Here is a 19,303-nt window from a genome sequence, read left to right as displayed (position 1 = left end):
AATGTCACAGAAATGAAGGGATATTAAAGAGGAATGTGGAAAGAAATTAAAGGAAATTAAAGGGAAGTGTGCCAGGAAATGAAGGGGAATTAAAGGGAAAATTCAACCTATACTTACAGATATGTCGGGCTGGTTGTCCGCTCGTAGGCGCAAACGTGCCATCTCTTCGCATGTCATATGCTCCTGATACCAAAATGCAAAGTCGGGCCAGAATTCGATACGTACCAAAGAGTGGTATGTATCGTTAAATGTTGAAAAGTGAACGAAAATTTTGTTGTCATCAAGTATGCGTGGAGTATGCCTCTGTTAGTTGGCAACCGATGGTCGCCAGTTGGTTGGCCGGTTGCTACAACGTAGGCGCAGGGTTGCCCCTGTTGTGCGGCAACCACTACTAGCCGGTTTGTCGGTTAGGTTATCACTTCATAGGCGCAGAGGTGCCCCTGCCATGCGGCAGCCTACACTAGTCGTTTGGTCGGTTTGGTTGCCATCTCGTAGTCGCGTAGGTGCCCTTGTAATGCGGCAACCAATACTACATGTTTTGTCACTTCGGTTGTCATTTCGAAGTTGCCGCATCCTCGATTTCACAACTACTGTGGCACGACTGTGGTGGAACAAGGTCCAAGTTTATATTGAAACTAATGCGCACTGTTATAGATCATAGATTATCAAACCAAGCATTAAACTAATGTCACAGCTCCCATTATGAAAATGTTTACTAAATAGAATGAGTTTAAAAAAATGTACGAACTTTATATATAATATTTTAATCAATATTCAACAGCTGGAATATGTACATAATACTTCTTCATATTTTGATAATGAACGCAATTGATAAAAATGTTCGCTTAGTATCCGAGCATTTTTATGGTTTATTATACCATTGTATCTACATGTAGATGTGTAAATATATAAATTACAAAACATTGCTATTCAGTGTTTCTGGAGTAGTATAGTAAAATGCAAAATCTTTTTAAATCCACGTATGTAAGGGAGAAAAAATACTAAGTGTAAAACATTGGCTATTGAAAGATCCTGTCTATAATTTTAACTATTATGTGTATCATTTCCGTTATATGGATTTTATTCCATGTAGAGGAATAATACGTATAAACTTATTTAGTAGACGAACTTATTACGTACAGACGTCCCATCGTATTACTGTTTAATTTGTATAATTTATGTCTTGAGACTTAATTCGGTAGAACAGGGTTTCTTAAACTGTCCGTTACCGTACTTCTTTTTTGTTTTTCATCAACGCTCATTTATTGCTAATGTCACATATCTATTTAATTAGGTTTTACTGCTTGTTTCTATTTTCTTTCTGATTTTTGTTTTATTATGATTAAGTAAGAATTGAATACAAGCAGTTTCTACAAAAAGTTTCCATTACAGGTTTATACATAATATTTCGAATAAGCATTTTGCACTTTCATCGATTCGCGTCCAATACGAGTACTACAATATTATCGTTCTAAAATATTTAATTTATTATTTAACCCTCTATACGCACGATCTACCTTTTCTAAGGGAATACATTCGTTCTCACCACAGCTGTTTAATTGCACTTTTACAATTTTTTTTAAAAATATTTACGAACAGAGTGACAAGCCTCTGGACCTTTCCGACTCGAATATCCTTCGACTATGAATACATTACTAAGAGGGTTAAAGAATTGTTCGAAGTTCACTGTAAGGATTATCGTAGCAATAAAACTTACAAATGCAAAATGCTTCGAGTAAGACGTGCAAAATAATCTTCTAATTTAACGAGTTAGAATCAATTTCAATGGATTTCCATACATGTAAACGAAAATTAAATTGTGAATCCCCGTAATAGCGAATTCTCGATTACAATTATCGATAAATTTGCTGAAGCTTCAAAGATAATAACGTCGTATCGACTAATCATCACAGCAAAAAAAAAAAAAAAAAAAAAAAAAAGAGTGTATATAGATCTCTATCTTACAAATCTGTATAAAGCAAAAACATACAAATGAGAGATACACTTAATAAAGAGATATTTGCGCATCCCCTAAATATGTCTATGTATATATACGATTCGCGTCATCTTTTATTTACCTATCAAAATTTGGTATCTCACAGACTGTTCTATATTTCTCTCTATATATACATTATATATGTATAAAGAGATAGACAGATAGATAGATTTACATATACTTATTTCTTCTTTAGTATGATACAAATCGATTAATTCACAATTGGTATTGATGTGTCGGTCAATTTTTTGTTTTCATATAAAAATCATGTTGCCGACACATGATGGTAAAAAATACGTACAAGGAAAATCCATTCAATGTATAAATCTCTACAAAAATCAATTCAGAATAAAACGGAAACGTTTCGTACTAATTTTCGTTCGTATAAATTCTGTATATCCGCAACATTCGCATAATCGATGTATCGATATTCTAATCCGCGTGACTGATGGATTCTTAAGATTTAAACTGTTTTATTACAAAGTTGTACATAGTTGAAGGTGGCGTAAATTTGTTTGTCTGAATCATAGAACGATCGTACCCGAACTAGTTGTTCTCCTCGTCTTTCACGAAACCGATAGGATTTATCGATCGATCGTGATACTTCCGCGATCATTATACAATGATTGGAATAGGTGCGTTAAATTTTAGATTAACACAATATACATGTATGTATGTACAAATGCTTATACGGTATAATATATAATAATCATTGCGATAACGAGATATATTTGTTGCGGCAGTCATCGTTTCTTATTATTAGAATTTTATTAATATATATATATATATATATATGCACGAAATGGTACAATATCCTCGCCTATCTCTAATAGTTGTATGTAAATAAAAGTTATCTGCTAAATACATCGATCAGTCTCACAATCGTTATTTAAATATTGATGTAAAAAAGTTTCCTTTTCTCTGTTGCATCAGCACAGTGCATCAACTATAGTCGAAGCAATGCGAACTGTCTGCTCAAAGCCACCGAGGGGAAATTCCCCACCACATTCCCATTCGAGTATTTGTAGGCGCGCCAAAGAAATTATGTATACATAGATAGAGTAGAAGCAGGGTTGCTATAAATTGAGCGAAAGTAGTTGAGTTGAGCTTTGCGTGACTTGGTGGGAGAAGTCATAGGAATTAAGGGGAATCTGAACAGAGATTACTGAAATGACATTTCCCCTCAATTCGTATTCTTTCCTACCAAAGTTACTCGCGCGTTGTTGGAGAACGGACAGGCGTATACAGGGTGTCCCAAAAATGTTGTAACACCTTGAAAGAGGTGGTTCGGGAGGTGATTTGAAACAACTTTTTCCTTAGCGAAAATGTTGTCCGAAGCTTCGTTAAGGAGATATTAACAGAAAAACCCGACCAATCAGAGCGCGCATACCGCATAGCGCAGATACCGTTGGAGCAGCCGCGGTAGCGAAGGGTACGCGCTAGGCAGCCGCGTCAATGTCCTTCGATGCACGTCGAGTCGCTTGTTCGCGTACAAGCGCGGTCGCTTAGCTCGTAGCCTTTGCTATCGCGACCGCTCCAACGGTATACGCGCGCTCTGATTGGTCAGGGTTTTCTGTTAATATCTCCTCAACGAAGCCTCGGACAACATTTTCGATAAGGAAAAAGTTGTTTCAAATCACCTCCCGAACCACCCCTTTCAAGGTGTTGCAACATTTTTGGAACACCCTGTATTCAATCATTTTTCTCTTACTATTCGCGTTAGACATTTTTTGCTGCCTTGTCTACTCTATCTACATAATCACCTTGAGTGCACACTCTCAGCCTCAAACAAATAGGCAACCCAGATTTGCCTGAAAATAGATGTATCCGATACAGTTCACGATCGAGGCAGTGGCCTTGAGCTGTCGTTTAAGTTTGCCCCGACTATAGACGTTCTTGCGAGATCGAATCTTCTTTTAAAACACACACATACACACACACGCACCCACCCATATATATATATACACATATATATATATGCATATAAATATATATATTTACATACGTATTTCCTTTGTCATGTCACAAAATCTCAACATTCCTTTCATCTGTCTGTCTCCCTGTCTACTTCTTTCAATCTCAGTTTCGCTATGTTTGTGAATCGGACAAATTTAGCACGATTAATTTCCGTAACTGGAACTTGCTTCATCGGGAGGAAACAGAAAATAGTGAAAACAAAAAAGCTGATAGGGACGAACACCTGCGTTATCAGCAGTGATAAACAATAAACGCAAAAAAGAAAAAAAGAAAACAGCTCAGAATGTTGTAGATTCAGAGTCGCACCAGAAATGCTTCCGTATGTGTACGCAGAGTAAATGCAGTTAGAAATTATACATGCCTCGATAAACACATAAAATTCGCAGAACACGCAGAATCATTGTGAAAAAATATAATCATCGTTTGCTGTTAGACAGACACACTGCAAAATCGTTTCCGCACCTCTAATAATCTATTTCGAGCCGTGTCTACCGATCTTTTATAAATCTCAGATATAAAAAGTCCAGCGTAGAAAAAAAGCTTGCAAGATACATTCGGGAAGATTCGTTCGTTTCTTTCATTTTTTTTTTCATCTCAAAATATTCAATATCGGAATCTGCCAGGTCACTGTAGTAAAATACTTGCACCACATTTTTCTCTATCTATTTCTTTCTCACTCGATTAGTAATATTCTTGTCCGAGGATATTCAGAGAAGTAATCGACGAAAACATGACCTGAATCTTCCAAATTGCAAAATCACATTTATCGATATCGTAGACTATATATGTACAAGATGAAGATACATGTAATCTATACATGTATACAGTGGTGTGAGTGATTATAGGTTTCAAGTAATTTCCCATAAACATAGTTTAGTTATAGTACATGTATATTAGATTCTGTAAGTATCAAAAACAATAAAAATTATTTTGAGGAATTTTGACTTTTTTTTTCATTAAAATATTATTTATCTTTGAACCTATAATTATTTACATCACTGTAGGTACACTTCCATTTTAGCACGCTCTGAATATCTTGCGACAAGTTAACTATTTGATGTATCTAAACGATGCATTGCATGTTCGTGGTCTTTACGTTAATGTATATACACCTAATAAAATGTATATAAAAATCAGCAACATGCATCGATTTCCCTTCGTAATTTGATTTCTGTTTTTTCTCGACTTTCAAGAAAGGATAAAAAAACAGACACGTTGCAAAAAACGTGTGTAAATTTCAAAAGGACGAACATGAAAAGGATCTCTTGTAATGCTTTTGTCGCTTGCTTATAATTGTAAAAATGTTTGTAAGATTTACTGAAACAATGGAACAGCGAATCTCGAGAAAAGGGGATTGTCACCTTAATTATTATCAAAGTTTCTTTCGTGAACAAATATTCATGCTTTTATTCTGACGCTTATAAGGTAATTTGAATTTATTTATCCATAAGATATTGCGATGGAAACTATTTAGGAAGACGAACAAAGTAGATAGAAAATTTTAAGTACATTGTGCTGTCTCTCTCAATTTCTATTTGAATACATCTCACAAACTTTATTATCCATAATTATATCTTTTCGAATAGGTCAAGCTTTTTTCAATTGCTGTGTATGCATGTACAAAAACATCAAATTCAAGTTACATGATAGCAATGCACAAACATATCGATTATGTTATTTTTCACTTAAACAGTTTCGTCTGTTCCAGGACATTTGACATGCCAAAAATAACATGTGTATTTCTTAGCTTTAACGTAACATCTCAATACATATGTAAGATAATTTGATGATCTTTTCGCATTATTCATAAATAGTATTACTTTGATAGCTGCACGTATAATATATTCATTTATACCCTCTTTATCAATAAAGTTTTAATTTATCATCCTCTTTTCCTTTAAAAACACGCAAAATTATTCGTATTATTTACGTATCACGCAATCATATTACTTCAATATGAGACCATTTTATGTCCATTACAAAATTTTCTTACATACGCTTACTTTAATGCTTACAGTGCCTAATCAATCTGTGGGCACCATTTACATTTCTCTTATAATCTAAGTAACTCAATAGTAGATTAATATACAAGATAATTGAAAATAAATAATTCACTGAATATTGCCAGCAGATTGACCTGGAATCAATTGTTTCATTTCATATCATTCCCTGGCAGTGTTACAGAAAGTTAATTCCATAAAAAGCAAAGATTAATTTGTATAAAAATATATATAAATTTATGTAGAAAAGGAATATTATGTATTGCAAGTAAATAAACTTACAAAATAAATAAGTTAAACAAGTATTTCTTATTTTTTTTTCAGTTACAGGAAGGATCATAGAAAGTTATAAAGATCGTTTAAAAAATTATATTAGCTATGCGCTGAACGAGTATATTATAGAAATCTTAATCGTAATTTGAGCTTTTCAAGTTGCAAAATTCATTCCCGACTTTAAAAAGATCAACCTTACACAATAATGCTACATATATGACTTGTTGATCTATGATCCAACCTTATTTCTTGACATATATTAATTATCATAAATCATAACGTGAGTTACAACAAAAACATAGCTATTAATATTCACAGTAAAGAGATCATAGAGTCTCCTAGTCCAAAGAAATGTACAATTTAAATTTGTCAAAGGACAAGGTGATCAACGTTGTCCTTGGACAAATTGTAGTTTCGATGTTTGATTTCATATGAAGAACTGTTATAGTTTCCTTGTTACATAACGATTGTCAAAGAGCTTAAGCCAGATGGGCAGCAAACGCGGCATTTTAAAATGTAAACCAAATACCTATATATGAGAAAATTTACCATGAACATTGCCAATATCCCAGAAGTAGATTTACTATTAAATTTGATTATTACCTATGTTAAATTCATAGATAAATATTTCTGAACTTTTTAAATTAACGTTATAAGCAATCATACTTGATGTTATATAAAATCGAAGCTATGTATTGCACATTCATAACCTTTAATTTTGCGATCGAATATATTCAGTTTTAATAAAAATGTATGCACTGACCAAATTATTTGTTCGATATAAAATAAATGTATATCTTTTGCTCATCTTTGGTTTTATCGTTAAGATTATTTTAACTATATGTTCAGAGTTATTATTAATGTTATTTTAAAATGATAGTGACTCTATATGTTATTTGAGATGCACTTTCTAATCGCAACCACTCCTGGGTTTAGTCAAAAAAGATATATTATATGTAGATTTGGATAATCTTTGTGCGTATAACATTAAGTATTGACCCAACATGAAAAGAAAAATATTTAAATGACATGAATAATCCAATGATCACAGTGATCTGTTTTAAACAGGTACTTTTGTGTGCTTTTGTTCGATCATGTGCCCATCTCTGAAAACTAGGAACTAACAGTTTTCACTTATTTAGCATTATACTTATTTCGTATATCAATAATCTGCTGTTTATCGATTCGTTTTTACATTAATGCTGCAGTCATCCAGAAATGTTACAATAAAGTTTACTGGTCCAGTTTGCCAATCTGATTGCCATATTCTCGATCAATTTCACTCTCTACTAATACTGCCTAAATATATCATCATATTGATATGATGCTATTCAACAGACTTCATTTATTTTATTATAAAGTACTCTTCATATTATTGCTATTAATGGGTCAGGATTTACAGTACCTGAACACATTCGTTTCTTAAGTTGAATTACTTAATTGTAACGTCATGGACCTTGACATGAATCATGTCAAATGCATCTGGTACAATGTAGCTATCGTGACCCTAACTGAATTCTTTTAAAATTTTTTGGACCCAAATGTTTGAAAAGTGATTGGCATCTTGGAACTCCTCTACGAATACATATACAATTGCAATGATAGGTAGCCCAGAGAACGAAAAGCTATGGATAAGACAATTTTTACGCCGATTCAGTAACCAATGCTTAGGATGTAGATACTATAAACTGCCACTTGCTGAATAATAATCTTATATCTCATGTTACATTAAAATGTCATCACAGTATTTTGATGTACGTAGCTAATTATTACACTTAGAAAATAATTGAAAACTTTCCACATAATAAAGTCGTTTGTGGAAAATCATCAATTACAAGAAGTTCATGGCAGTTTATAAGCATTCTATATACGCTAGAGAAACGGCATTCAGTAGAAACAGTGTGCTCTTTTTCAACTATCTCTTTTAAGAATCACCCAACAGTCGTGGAACACGCCTCAAGAACTCACACCCATAAAGACGATATCATATATAATTATATATATATATATATAATCTTTTTCAACAACCAACGATCAAGGACATGAATCTTATACAACTTTTCCTAAGAGCACTATTCACCTACTGTACATTATAACAGTTACTCTAATTACAAGAATTTATTTTTTATCATTTACAACAGTATAAACTCTGTGTGCTCGATATCATAAAACTTAAACACTCTCATCCAGAGCCTTTGTTATCTGGGATAGTAATGGTTGCATACTTAACACACAATTTTGTATCGTAGCATACAACTAACTATTATAAGAAAAAAATAAATTAAAACTCTATGAGAGATTGACATTAATTAGAGACTGATTGCCTGGAAGAGGCTGCGTGCATGGCAAAATCGACAAGTGGATTATTTGGGACGGTAACAATGGAGTGTGAAGTACTACTGCTTAAAGTAACATTGGCAGAAGAAACTAAAGACAATGGCTTACAAGATAGTTGATCAATTTGTTTTATAGGTACCAATTTGATTGGCATATCTGTTTTTAACCTGACAGCTTCCGATACTGGTATAGCTTTTAGTTGAACACTTTTCAACGGTTGTATTTTTACTGCTGGTTTAACAGTAGCACTCGCATTTTGAATAATTTTGGTTATCTTACTCTCACCAACTCCTTGGTTGGAAGATTCATCATAGCCGGAATCTGACGACGAATCACTAAACGTTTTACTTGTCTGTTTAGAGACTGCAGTCTCTGTACCAGACTCTACGCTATGGGCAGGACTAGCAGACGCAGAACTGTGGACAGGACTGGCTGATGCAGAACTATGCGCAGGACTGCGGCTTAATGCATTTGTTTGTTGTTGTCGTTGCTGCCTAGCTATACAACCAATACAAGGCTTTATTAACGAAGGATCCACTATAACTTCTCCATATGGACCCTTGAATATTGTTCCACAACAAATGATCTCCCTAAAAAAACATAATAGAATATAAGAAATTGGGTTTAGTTAAAAGAATTATTAAGTAGTTATTTATTAATTATCAAGAGAATATCGTAATATAAAAATTAATAATGAAACCAACCTCTTAAAGTAGGACAGATCAATGAAACCATTTACAGTTAAATCATTCTTTGATTCAGTCACATCTTGCATATCTATCTGTTTTTCAATAACTGGAATATCATCACTTCCTATAGGACTGCCAGCTCGACTTGAACCTTTGCTACCATTTCCGTTTAAATAATCTTCTACAAAAAGAACAAAAATTGTAACGTATTAATGAAATTTTTCATATTTTGAAAACCTTTACATTTGAAAATTTGTATGTACCAACCTGTTAAGTCATCGCTCATCGCTGGACTTTGTTCACGATCTCTATCCGTCTTCAAATAAATGTGTTTTTTCTTCATAATCTTCTCAAATTTTTCTGGCAAATCTTTCATTTTCTTTTTATTCTTTGATTTGAATTTCGTTAGTGACTTGATGCCAGGTCCTGCACGTGCATCGACAACCTGGAAAAGGATTAAAGATTTATTAGTAAATAATAGTATTATTAATTGATTAGTACAAATATTTAATAGTACATTCATTAGTACTTACATGTCTCCAATTACGATTACTTCCTGCAGGCAATTTCTTCCACCTTTTTACCAAGAGTACGCAAGCATTACAAATTTCTCCAGTTCGCCTTTCCTCGAGTTGGAAACACTCTATAAAATCATCTTCGTACTTTTTACTGTCTGTGAACCTTGAACTATAAGCACAAAAATACTTATGTTTATTTCTATTATTACTAAAAAAGTATATCCACTTGCACATCCAGATATTAAAAATTTTAATTAAAATTGTTGAACAGCTTACCTGCTAGACTTAGCTTTACAAATGCAGCAACCAGTACTAGACCGATACACCTTTGGTTTATGAAAACTAAACATTTTGCACGTTACTTTTATTCTGCTCCTGCAAATAAAAATAAAAAAAAAAAAAAAACAACAATGAATAACGTTTAAAAGGCACCTCGGAACGTCAGATTAGAATTTTATAAAACCTTACACAAAGAAAGCATACGATAAGAAATTCGTAAAAAACCAATAAAAAGTTATTCCAATCAAATTCAGTCCAATTTCTCTGAGAATTTATTATCAGTCTTTGTTTATATCTGTAAGTAACTTCCTACAAAGAAGAATTGCATATAGGTACACGGATAAAGCAATGGTCAACCGTATGTTCAACGCGTCCTGAAAGTAATGTACCTTTACCGAAAACAGCATGTTTCGATGATTTGTGACAGTAGCCGAAATTAGCCTCGTTATATCCGTACGGAATGTACAAAATCATGCAACAATTCGATCGCGATTATTCGTCACGACGAAAGAAATCACTGATCACCACCATCTTTATAATACTTGTTTACATCGATTCGTTGCCAGTCTTGTAACTAACCCGCGAGATTTCGGCTTGACAGTGTCTACGTGCGAGACGCTACACGCTGTGACGCACGTTTGTTACTAGGGGGCGTCCATAATCTCACCGAATCCCCACTTTATATTACACGATAAAACTGTAAAGAAAAACAACGTGCTAAAGGAAACCGACACTTCGCAAATACATCTTTCAACATGGAATCACCGAAATCTGCAATTTACATTATAAATCGCGATTACTTGTTATTTGGATTAAAGTAACGAGATCACGATGGACTGACCAAGAAAACACAACTCATCCTATATGAAATACACTTCTTTGGTCTGGGCATCTATCAGATAACGATGTTTGAAATACTATGCCAAACAGTGCGTTACCTTATTCGACGGTTCTTTCATTCTTTAAGTACACTTATTTTATTTCAACACATGACTCTCGAAAATAATGTTTCTCTAAAGTAACAAAATAATGGAATACTCTTGGGAAATGGCCGACTTGTTCTAAAAGTGTAACGTTTCGAATACTATGTTCAAAGTTATTAACATTTCCTGATGAATAAATTTCTAGATACATGTATAATTACTGGTTCGTTATATGCACAATAATACTGTTAAATACAAATATTTGAAGTGCCTGTTTTGTACAGTTCTGTGAACAATAAAATACTGAAATATTACTTCTTATTTTCAATTCAAATGAAATTTGCCCAACTCTGCTTTCTAGAGAGTTATAAAGCTTTTTTCCTTCTACCTAATGAATTTTATTATTGCCTAATACATAAATAATGTTTTATGCATTTCATTAAAATCACGTGACTATAAGAGTAACGAAAAGAGCAATCTTTATGTTAGAGAGTGACAATGTTATTTTAAATTCAAAACTGAGAAATAAAAGAGGGAACTGTGTCGGCGAAACATTATTCTAAAAATAGGAAGCATGAAGCCACAATATAATGGAGTGTGCGACTGATATGATGAAGCATGGGATTTCTTAAAATATTATCTTTGTTCCTCCAAACAATTTTTATAAAATCAATCGAACCACTGTGGTTCGATAAATGTCCAAATTTTTCAATACTGTAACAAGCACGATATCTCAACGTTTTCAGTTTTTGATTTCAAATAATTTTCAAAATTTGACAGAAATATTTAATTTACAAGTGAAGCGTACAACACAAGGAAAGCAAAGTTACAAACGTAGAAATACATTTCTGTCAAAATCACGCCTGTTAAGACGTTCAAAGATAGTACGATCTACCGTAATAGTTTGCTTACTTTTTTATGCTAAACCTTTTCGTCTCTAAAGTAAATTTTAAAAGCATGCCAGTGACGTCGCGTGGCGCATCACGGGATAACGACCAATGAACATTAACGACACGAGGGCGTGTTTTATTTCAGCAAGTTCGTTGGTCACTTATGAAGATGCACGTGAGTCGCGGCATTCATTCGAGATATACATCGTAGTAGGTGCAACGCGCGGAGGCAAACCAGTTTTCCTTCGATATGCCGAATTTGCTCTCTATAGTACCCATCCGTCCTTGTCTTTCTCAAGGATGAGCTTTAACCAAGTGTGTAACAGCATTTTCAATGATTCGAACGTAACGTATACCTCACGTACGCCGTCTGCGTAACCATGCTCATACTGTCCCACTTTATTCAATACTCATCGAACTCTCTCTTGGCAGTTTTCGCATAACTAGTCAGAAAATGTAAAAATTTTGTTCTTCTGACCATTTCAAACCAGAGTTACAAAATTAAAGAGATATACTAGGATGACCGCCTTCAATTTATTTGGAGAGTCCTTCCTAAGAAGACAAAGAGTTTTTGTTACATTTAATTTTAATCAATTAAAAATTAAATTGTTCAAATTGATTTTTATCGAATTTACTGCGAAAGATTATTTAAAGAAAACTTTTCATCAGACGGAATGCTTGCAATCCAGTGTTTAAGTTACTCGTGATGAGTACAGTTCAAAGAAACCAACGGTTGCAGGTAAATCTAATTTGTTGCGTAAATATTAATACGATTCAAACACCCCCACGTCGTGTCTATACATAGCCAATACTAACGTCTCTCTCGGCTCGCCGTACGACACATTTTTTCACTCATTCTGGGAGTGGCGCCATCGGTAGTTGAAACCACAAAGCAAGAATGTTGCAACGTACTGTACGCAAAAAAATGTAAATGTGCTTTCGCCGCGTTGCAGTCGATGATTATAGTGGGGGACGATGTAAGGGACATCGGACAACAGGAAGGGGGAAACAGAGGAGGGTAGAGCGATGTTGCCACGTGGTTTGTTGATCGGTTGCCTCTTCATCCCGATACGACTCAGATCTCTGACCCTACTGCGCGCATATTAAATAGTACTCATATTTTGCGAGCATCTCTACTAATATAATTTCAGTACCGATAAAAACGCTAACTGTCAACGATTAACGTCAAATTCGCAGCAGCTGCGACCCTACTTTAGTTCATTGCGCAATCTGTTTCCCATACAATTGTAATAATACGTGAATTTTCATCTATTTATAATTACAACGATTAATATTATCTCCCGTATATATACTACTGCGATAATACGTGTCAAGCCCATCAGCGAGATATTTTTATATTTTTTTTATTATTTTGAACTGCGAATGAAAATAAAATGCGATACGATTACGATAGGATTAAAACGTATGTGTAAAAATGTTGAACATGTTCGCGTTAATTATTTATTTAATTGCGATCGTGTTAGAGAAACTTGCAAAGCTCGTATTGTTCGCGTCTTCGTTAAGGGACAGATGTGGAAGAAACAAAAACTGCACCATGTTTGAGCACCGGTGTCCCTGACACGCTAACTGAGTAGTTCAACTTTCGTTCTCACTTTTACAGTTGCTCTACCGTCTTAAAAATAGAAGAAGGCGCCATCCCCCCATGTAAACACGTGTCACCCGATTACATGAGTTCTTATACAATTTATTGCAGGGATACCGTTGCATTCTTTACACTCTGAATAAACAATTAGTATGAATGCAACCGTCGATAAAATTATTTCAGACCGAGAGACTTCGATTTCGTTCAGACGATGTTTAACGATGTCGCAAGTGTCTGATCGAGATGACCTACATTATGATAAAACAGGTTCCGGTATTTTGGTCAGAATAAAAATACCAAGACATATTTCTCTACCTATGCGACATACACACTCGTAAATATAAAATATACTACACAGTAATCCGTGTTTCTGAAAATTGATTCAAGTATTTGGAATATTAACAAATTATAATTTTATATCATGTAACTCTATTCCTCTGTCTATCGACGATAATATTTTCGAAGAATTTTTAATAATCTTTACAGATTTATAATATGCATAATGTTACCATTTAATGTTTCAGAATCAACCAAATTTTAGTTAATTCTTTCCCCGTCCTATTCGACAATATCGTCAAATTTTCTTGCAATAAACATTAAACGTTAAATGAATTTGGAAAATACAGTCAAATACGGAAAAATACGACGAAAATAGGCGATTAAAATGAACCTCCTATGCTTAAAATTGTTCATACACAGAGGCAGAAAAAGGGAACGAGTGTTTAGCGTGCATTCGTGGAAAAATGCATAGGCTGAAAAGCGCGATCCTTTCTAAAAATGTCTTGGGCTTTTTTTTAAGCCAGAAATAAAAAGAAACTATCAATTTTCAGAGAGTGTATAAGCCGAGCGAGTCTGTGGGGATCCCTTTTACAAAGCGTATTGGGTCCCTACCGAATATCACTCGTGACAGGTCGTGTGCCATTTTCACGAGCAGGGACAAAAAAAGAAACCTACAGACAAACGTGGTGCACCGAACGAAGGACGTGCACGAGCAGGAGACCGACATGGCGCGTGGCACAGTACGGTCGCCGCCATTATCGGTTCCTTCCCTTCCCACCGTCCTAACCAACCCCGTCTCGATGAGCATACAGTACGCTCAGTGCTGGATTAAGATTTCATGGAACCCTGGGCTACAGGTACCATGACACTCTAATATTCCCAAATCGCCAAAAGAACAATTGCAATGAAATAAAATTTATAAAGCTAACAATAATTTCAATTTAAATGTTTACTTTGCGTAATTTGTTGGAAATAAGTTTCTTGAAAACATCGATAAAAATCGTAAGTCCTTAGAACATTTCTAAAATTTGTTAGTACTTCTCAATGTTGTAAATGTTTACTGATCTTATTGTATTATACTGTTTCACCCTAAACATTTCTGAATTTCAGAAAATATCTGTTTTAAATGAAATCCATGCTTTTACTTTTTCTTCTTATATTCGTTTAATTCTTTCATTATAAATGTCACTCTTTTATTTTATAATGCAATTCTGAGCTTGTATGATTTGATTCTATGCCCTTGTCACATTATTCTTCGATATTGTGTTAATAGTCACTGAATTAAGTTGTATAGTAGTATATTAAAGTAGATAGCAATAGCATCAGGTAGGAAATCAGTTATAGTAAAATATTCACATTAACAAATACTTCATTACCAATAACAAGTACTCTGTAATCTAAATTTCATGTGTCTGAATCTTGTTTTTGTTAGCAAATGATGGCAATGAGACTTCCTACAAGCCTGAGTTATAAAACAATGTGACTTTATCTAATTTTGCAAACAAGTTAATGCTTATTTAAATTTTGTACTAATTTACTTGTATTTTCTTCTTCTCTGAATGTGTATCTAAACCTTTATTGAGCAAGAGTAGGAATACTACTTTACTATCAACCTGTCCGCTTTCTTTTGACAATTTGTAGATATTAGAAGCTTCTGGATAATTCATGGTTATACCCAATTCTAAATATATACATTTCGTTTTCTATCATGATGAACTTTTATTTATTAGGGTACTGAATTGTATAACTTGGCTATAACACCTAATGTATTTGTCTTAGAATTGTTCATGCTTTACATTCTCTTCTAGCTTGGGTACCTCACATTGCTAAACCTGCACTGTAGTTACAATCAAACATAACTATAAAACCTGAGGGTTCTCTACCCTAATTTCCATTTAGGAATAATGTCACACAAACTTTCCAAAAAAAAATTTGCTTTAAACTCAAATAAAATGATATTATTCACAGATTCTAAGAATTTCAATCAAACAGTTGAAACATTAATAAATACTCATATACAAGACTGCAAGTTTGATTTTCATCAATGTTTCAATTCCATTTTGTTAATATAATGTCTGAATGTCCTCCAGCTGGCGGAGAGCCCCCTGTAGCCCAAAATCACCCATGTCTTAATCCGACCCTGAGCATATTCTATCCGAATTATTGTATATGTATAACATTTTTCCCAATTAATTTCCTCGAAATTAATCGAACGATACCTTTCGAATAATTCGCGCGATGATGCTAACTGACACGAACCTTAAGCGTACAACAGCGAGAAAAGTGAACGATTACGATACCCGCCACAAGCGGGCACGCCATGACAGATGATACGGCACGCACAAACAAACAAGTCTACTTGCCAAGTGGAGCACCGCGCAAGTAAAAACGGCGGGAATCATTGTCAATGCGAAAGATGAACAACACGTAATAATCAGTCGATATTTATGACGGTCCACGAAGGACCTTTTCTGTGCGTTATTTCATGTCCTGTCAATGCGGTGACCAGTGCCGACAATGAAAAATTCGTGAAGGTAACGCGGTACCCAACGTCGCGACTGGTGAAAGTTTCTTGCCGCGCTTGACATAAACCACCGAGATTTCGATGATTACGTTAACGTACACCGAGGTCGCATTGACAGAACGAATGCATAAGTAAATAAATAAATGTCAGATGTATCGGCGATGATAGAGCAGCAGCCTGGCAGATTCCGACCACGGGAGCCGAAGACGCCTGACATCTCGGAACATATTTATCCGTAACACATGAGTAATCTCGCATGACAATCCACCAGGCTGCTGACAACGCGTCGCGTTATCAATACGTCGTATTTTCGCGACACGTGCTCGTGAAATTCACATTAAGATGCCGAGATTAATGACAGCAGAGTCTCTTACCTTTTCAATACAGGTGACGGCCAGATTTGAGAACTCCTTTGCGCAGACTCACGGCGCTGGCTCCGTTGCATACTCTAGTCAAACGAACGTCCGTAAGTATCCAATGAGAAATTCGAATTTTTCCGTGTTGGTGCCTTTTCTGATTCTAAACAAGTATATTTATTCATAAATAAATTTTATACGTATTGTTATTGATTTGTTCTGACGCTACATCGAATATAATTCTTAAATTTGTTCTTACTCGTGCAAATTTGACTTCCGGTGTAGGATTTGATTTTTGTCGGGCATCAGTTCGACGAAATCCCACCAGGGCTCCGAGTTAGTCAAAATTCGTTTTTTAAGATACAAATATGATCGAAACGTCCATCTTTCCGAAACTTCGACTTATAAATCTATACACAATCGTTGAAGTATCCGAAATTCGCAACGAGATATCTTTTGTCAGAATAATTCGAGGAGGATTTCGGCCGCTTAGTAACAATGATGTGGCGCCATCTTCGCGAGTCTTGTATACGATAAAAAAAGAAATTATGCGTAGATGCAGCTTTTTAAATGTAACGCATCGAAGACGAATATTATCAACATTGTCAACGTTATTATGATTGATAACATCGCGTTAATGTATGACGATCAAAGCTGAATTTTGTATAGATTTCCATCGTAAGATACTTACGTTGGAAATACGTTAACATTGTTAGAGAAGAGTATCTTTAACAAATATTCGTGATTTGCCATCTATCGGCGATACGTTTGAAGTAAGAATAGATGTTTTTGCTTCTTGTTTGTCGGTGGTCACTGAAATGAAAACAGCTGATTGTTTCGTTTTGACGTTGTCCAATAGAAATAAAAATATAAATACGTACTGCCGCAGCTCAGTCATTGTTCCAAATCGTTATGATGGACACTTGCTAATATACTCTGTAAACAATACAATCGATCATTATTCGGCGTAATAATAAGCTTGATATTATTTCCTAAGTACATAGATTAGTTATTTGCAAATTATGGCCAATTCGGTTAGTAGCAATGTTAATGGTTATAATTTCAAAGTGGTTTTGCTCGGTGAAGGATGCGTCGGGAAAACTTCTGTTGCATTGCGGTACGTGGAGGACAAGTTTAATGATAGACACATCAGCACATTACAGGTAATATCACTTTAATTACTCCTTTTGTGATCTGTGCTTTGGCATTGTGTTTTACCCAAATTCTAAAGTTCATTTCATTCATTGAAAGAGTTCCTTCACTTTGTATATGTTTTTCGTCAATTTAGGGTCCCTTGTCCATGGGAGCGTAAAATTACTTTAACTTCAGCTTTTTTTCTTTCTGTACCTTCAAAATGATGTATCACCTACAACAAAAGAAAAATTTTGTTAGTTAAAAATGTTTTATGAAAATAATACTAGAAAAAATAAAAAACTTTGGGTTACCTTATTATGTATGAAGTTCAATGTATCCAGGTTTTGATAAATTGTAGATTACATTGAATATTTATCGTAAGTTTTACTGAAAGTTTCTTTGTTTTCAGGCTTCATTTTTAAATAAAAAATTAACTATAAACGGAAAGAAGGTAAACTTATCGATATGGGATACAGCTGGTCAGGAAAAGTTCCATGCACTAGGACCTATCTATTACAGAATGTCTAATGGTGCAATTTTAGTTTATGATATTACAGATGAAGATACGTTTCAGAAGGTACATTTAAAGAAAAATGTTTTTCTTATTGTTCCATATTCTGTATTAATGTCTGTCCTACAGGTAAAAAGTTGGGTCAAGGAGCTCAAAAAAATGTTAGGCAGTGAAATTTGTTTAGCGATAGCTGGAAATAAAGTTGATTTAGAGAAGGATAGAAGTGTTTCTATAGAAGAAGCTGAAGAGTAAGTATTTTTTCTTGACATTTAATTTCCTTCCCTATTATATCAGTTAATGTTTCACAAACTGGTTTGTATACCATTTCCTTCTTACAACTACATTAGATAATGGAAAATGATTGATGAAAGTTTGCTGATATCAAAACTTTTCTTCTAGATATGCTAAACAAGTTGGAGCTATGCACTTTCATACCTCTGCTAAATTAAATCAAAATATCGAAGAAATGTTTTTGGATTTAACACAGCAGATGATGCAACACGCGGACGAGGTAGAACAAAAGTCTACATTAACAAGGACGAACAGTACGCGTCGCAATGTCGTTGTAGTCGAAGATGAGGCTGAAGAAACAGAACCAGTCAAGACTTCTTGCTGTTCTTAATTTCGGATGTTTAGTTTGAAATGGTTCTAATTATGAACAAGTCGTATATATAAATGTATATATATACATATTACACATATATATGGAAAAATTTGTTCAAAATTGCATTGATACAATGCAAAAAATGTACTATCGCATTTTAGTACAGAACCAAATATATTTTTTGTTTATATTTGATAGTATAAGTGAATAGTAAATATTGTTATTTTATATTTATACAAAGTTTACATATTACCACTGTTTTTTTTTTTTAATATTACATCATTGCATTAAGTAACGACGAATAAACATTGAATGCTGTTACAGTAAAAAGATGATTCAGTGTTATAGCATAGATAACAAATTATGAAGATTTTGTAACTACAATGATTGAACATCTTTTGTGAACATTA

The 19,303-nt window shown here is 34.2% G+C and overlaps 2 protein-coding genes across 8 annotated transcripts; one reads left to right on the top strand and one right to left on the bottom strand.

Moving 5' to 3' along the window:
* Positions 1 to 8,396: 8,396 nt before the first annotated feature.
* LOC128872094 (uncharacterized) lies at positions 8,397 to 16,733 on the bottom strand. Of its 7 annotated transcripts, none has more exons than XM_054114436.1 (7): positions 10,459 to 11,240; positions 10,259 to 10,378; positions 10,067 to 10,165; positions 9,806 to 9,959; positions 9,540 to 9,717; positions 9,288 to 9,453; positions 8,397 to 9,173 (listed from the first exon to the last, which is right to left on the bottom strand). In XM_054114436.1, exons 3-7 carry the CDS (start codon positions 10,138 to 10,140, stop codon positions 8,552 to 8,554), a joined length of 1,194 nt encoding a protein of 397 aa, XP_053970411.1. In that variant the 5' UTR covers positions 10,141 to 10,165; positions 10,259 to 10,378; positions 10,459 to 11,240; the 3' UTR covers positions 8,397 to 8,551. The 7 variants fall into 7 exon arrangements, with proteins under 7 accessions (XP_053970411.1, XP_053970414.1, XP_053970410.1 ...); XM_054114439.1 differs by having other exon boundaries at positions 10,465 to 11,240; XM_054114435.1 differs by lacking the exons at positions 10,259 to 10,378; positions 10,459 to 11,240 and adding an exon at positions 16,663 to 16,733.
* Positions 16,734 to 17,393: 660 nt separating this feature from the next.
* Positions 17,394 to 19,083, top strand: LOC128872139 (ras-related protein Rab-21). The gene is made up of 4 exons (XM_054114539.1): positions 17,394 to 17,807; positions 18,188 to 18,355; positions 18,419 to 18,537; positions 18,689 to 19,083. The coding sequence occupies exons 1-4, from the start codon at positions 17,667 to 17,669 to the stop codon at positions 18,909 to 18,911; spliced, it is 651 nt and encodes a 216-aa protein (XP_053970514.1). The 5' UTR covers positions 17,394 to 17,666; the 3' UTR covers positions 18,912 to 19,083.
* Positions 19,084 to 19,303: the final 220 nt, after the last annotated feature.

Source organism: Hylaeus volcanicus, chromosome 2, assembly GCF_026283585.1.
Source record: "Hylaeus volcanicus isolate JK05 chromosome 2, UHH_iyHylVolc1.0_haploid, whole genome shotgun sequence".
NCBI classification, from domain to species: Eukaryota; Metazoa; Arthropoda; class Insecta; order Hymenoptera; family Colletidae; genus Hylaeus; species Hylaeus volcanicus.
The sequence above is the reverse complement of the archived record's forward strand: the minus strand, read 5'-3'. Positions and strand labels throughout refer to the sequence as shown.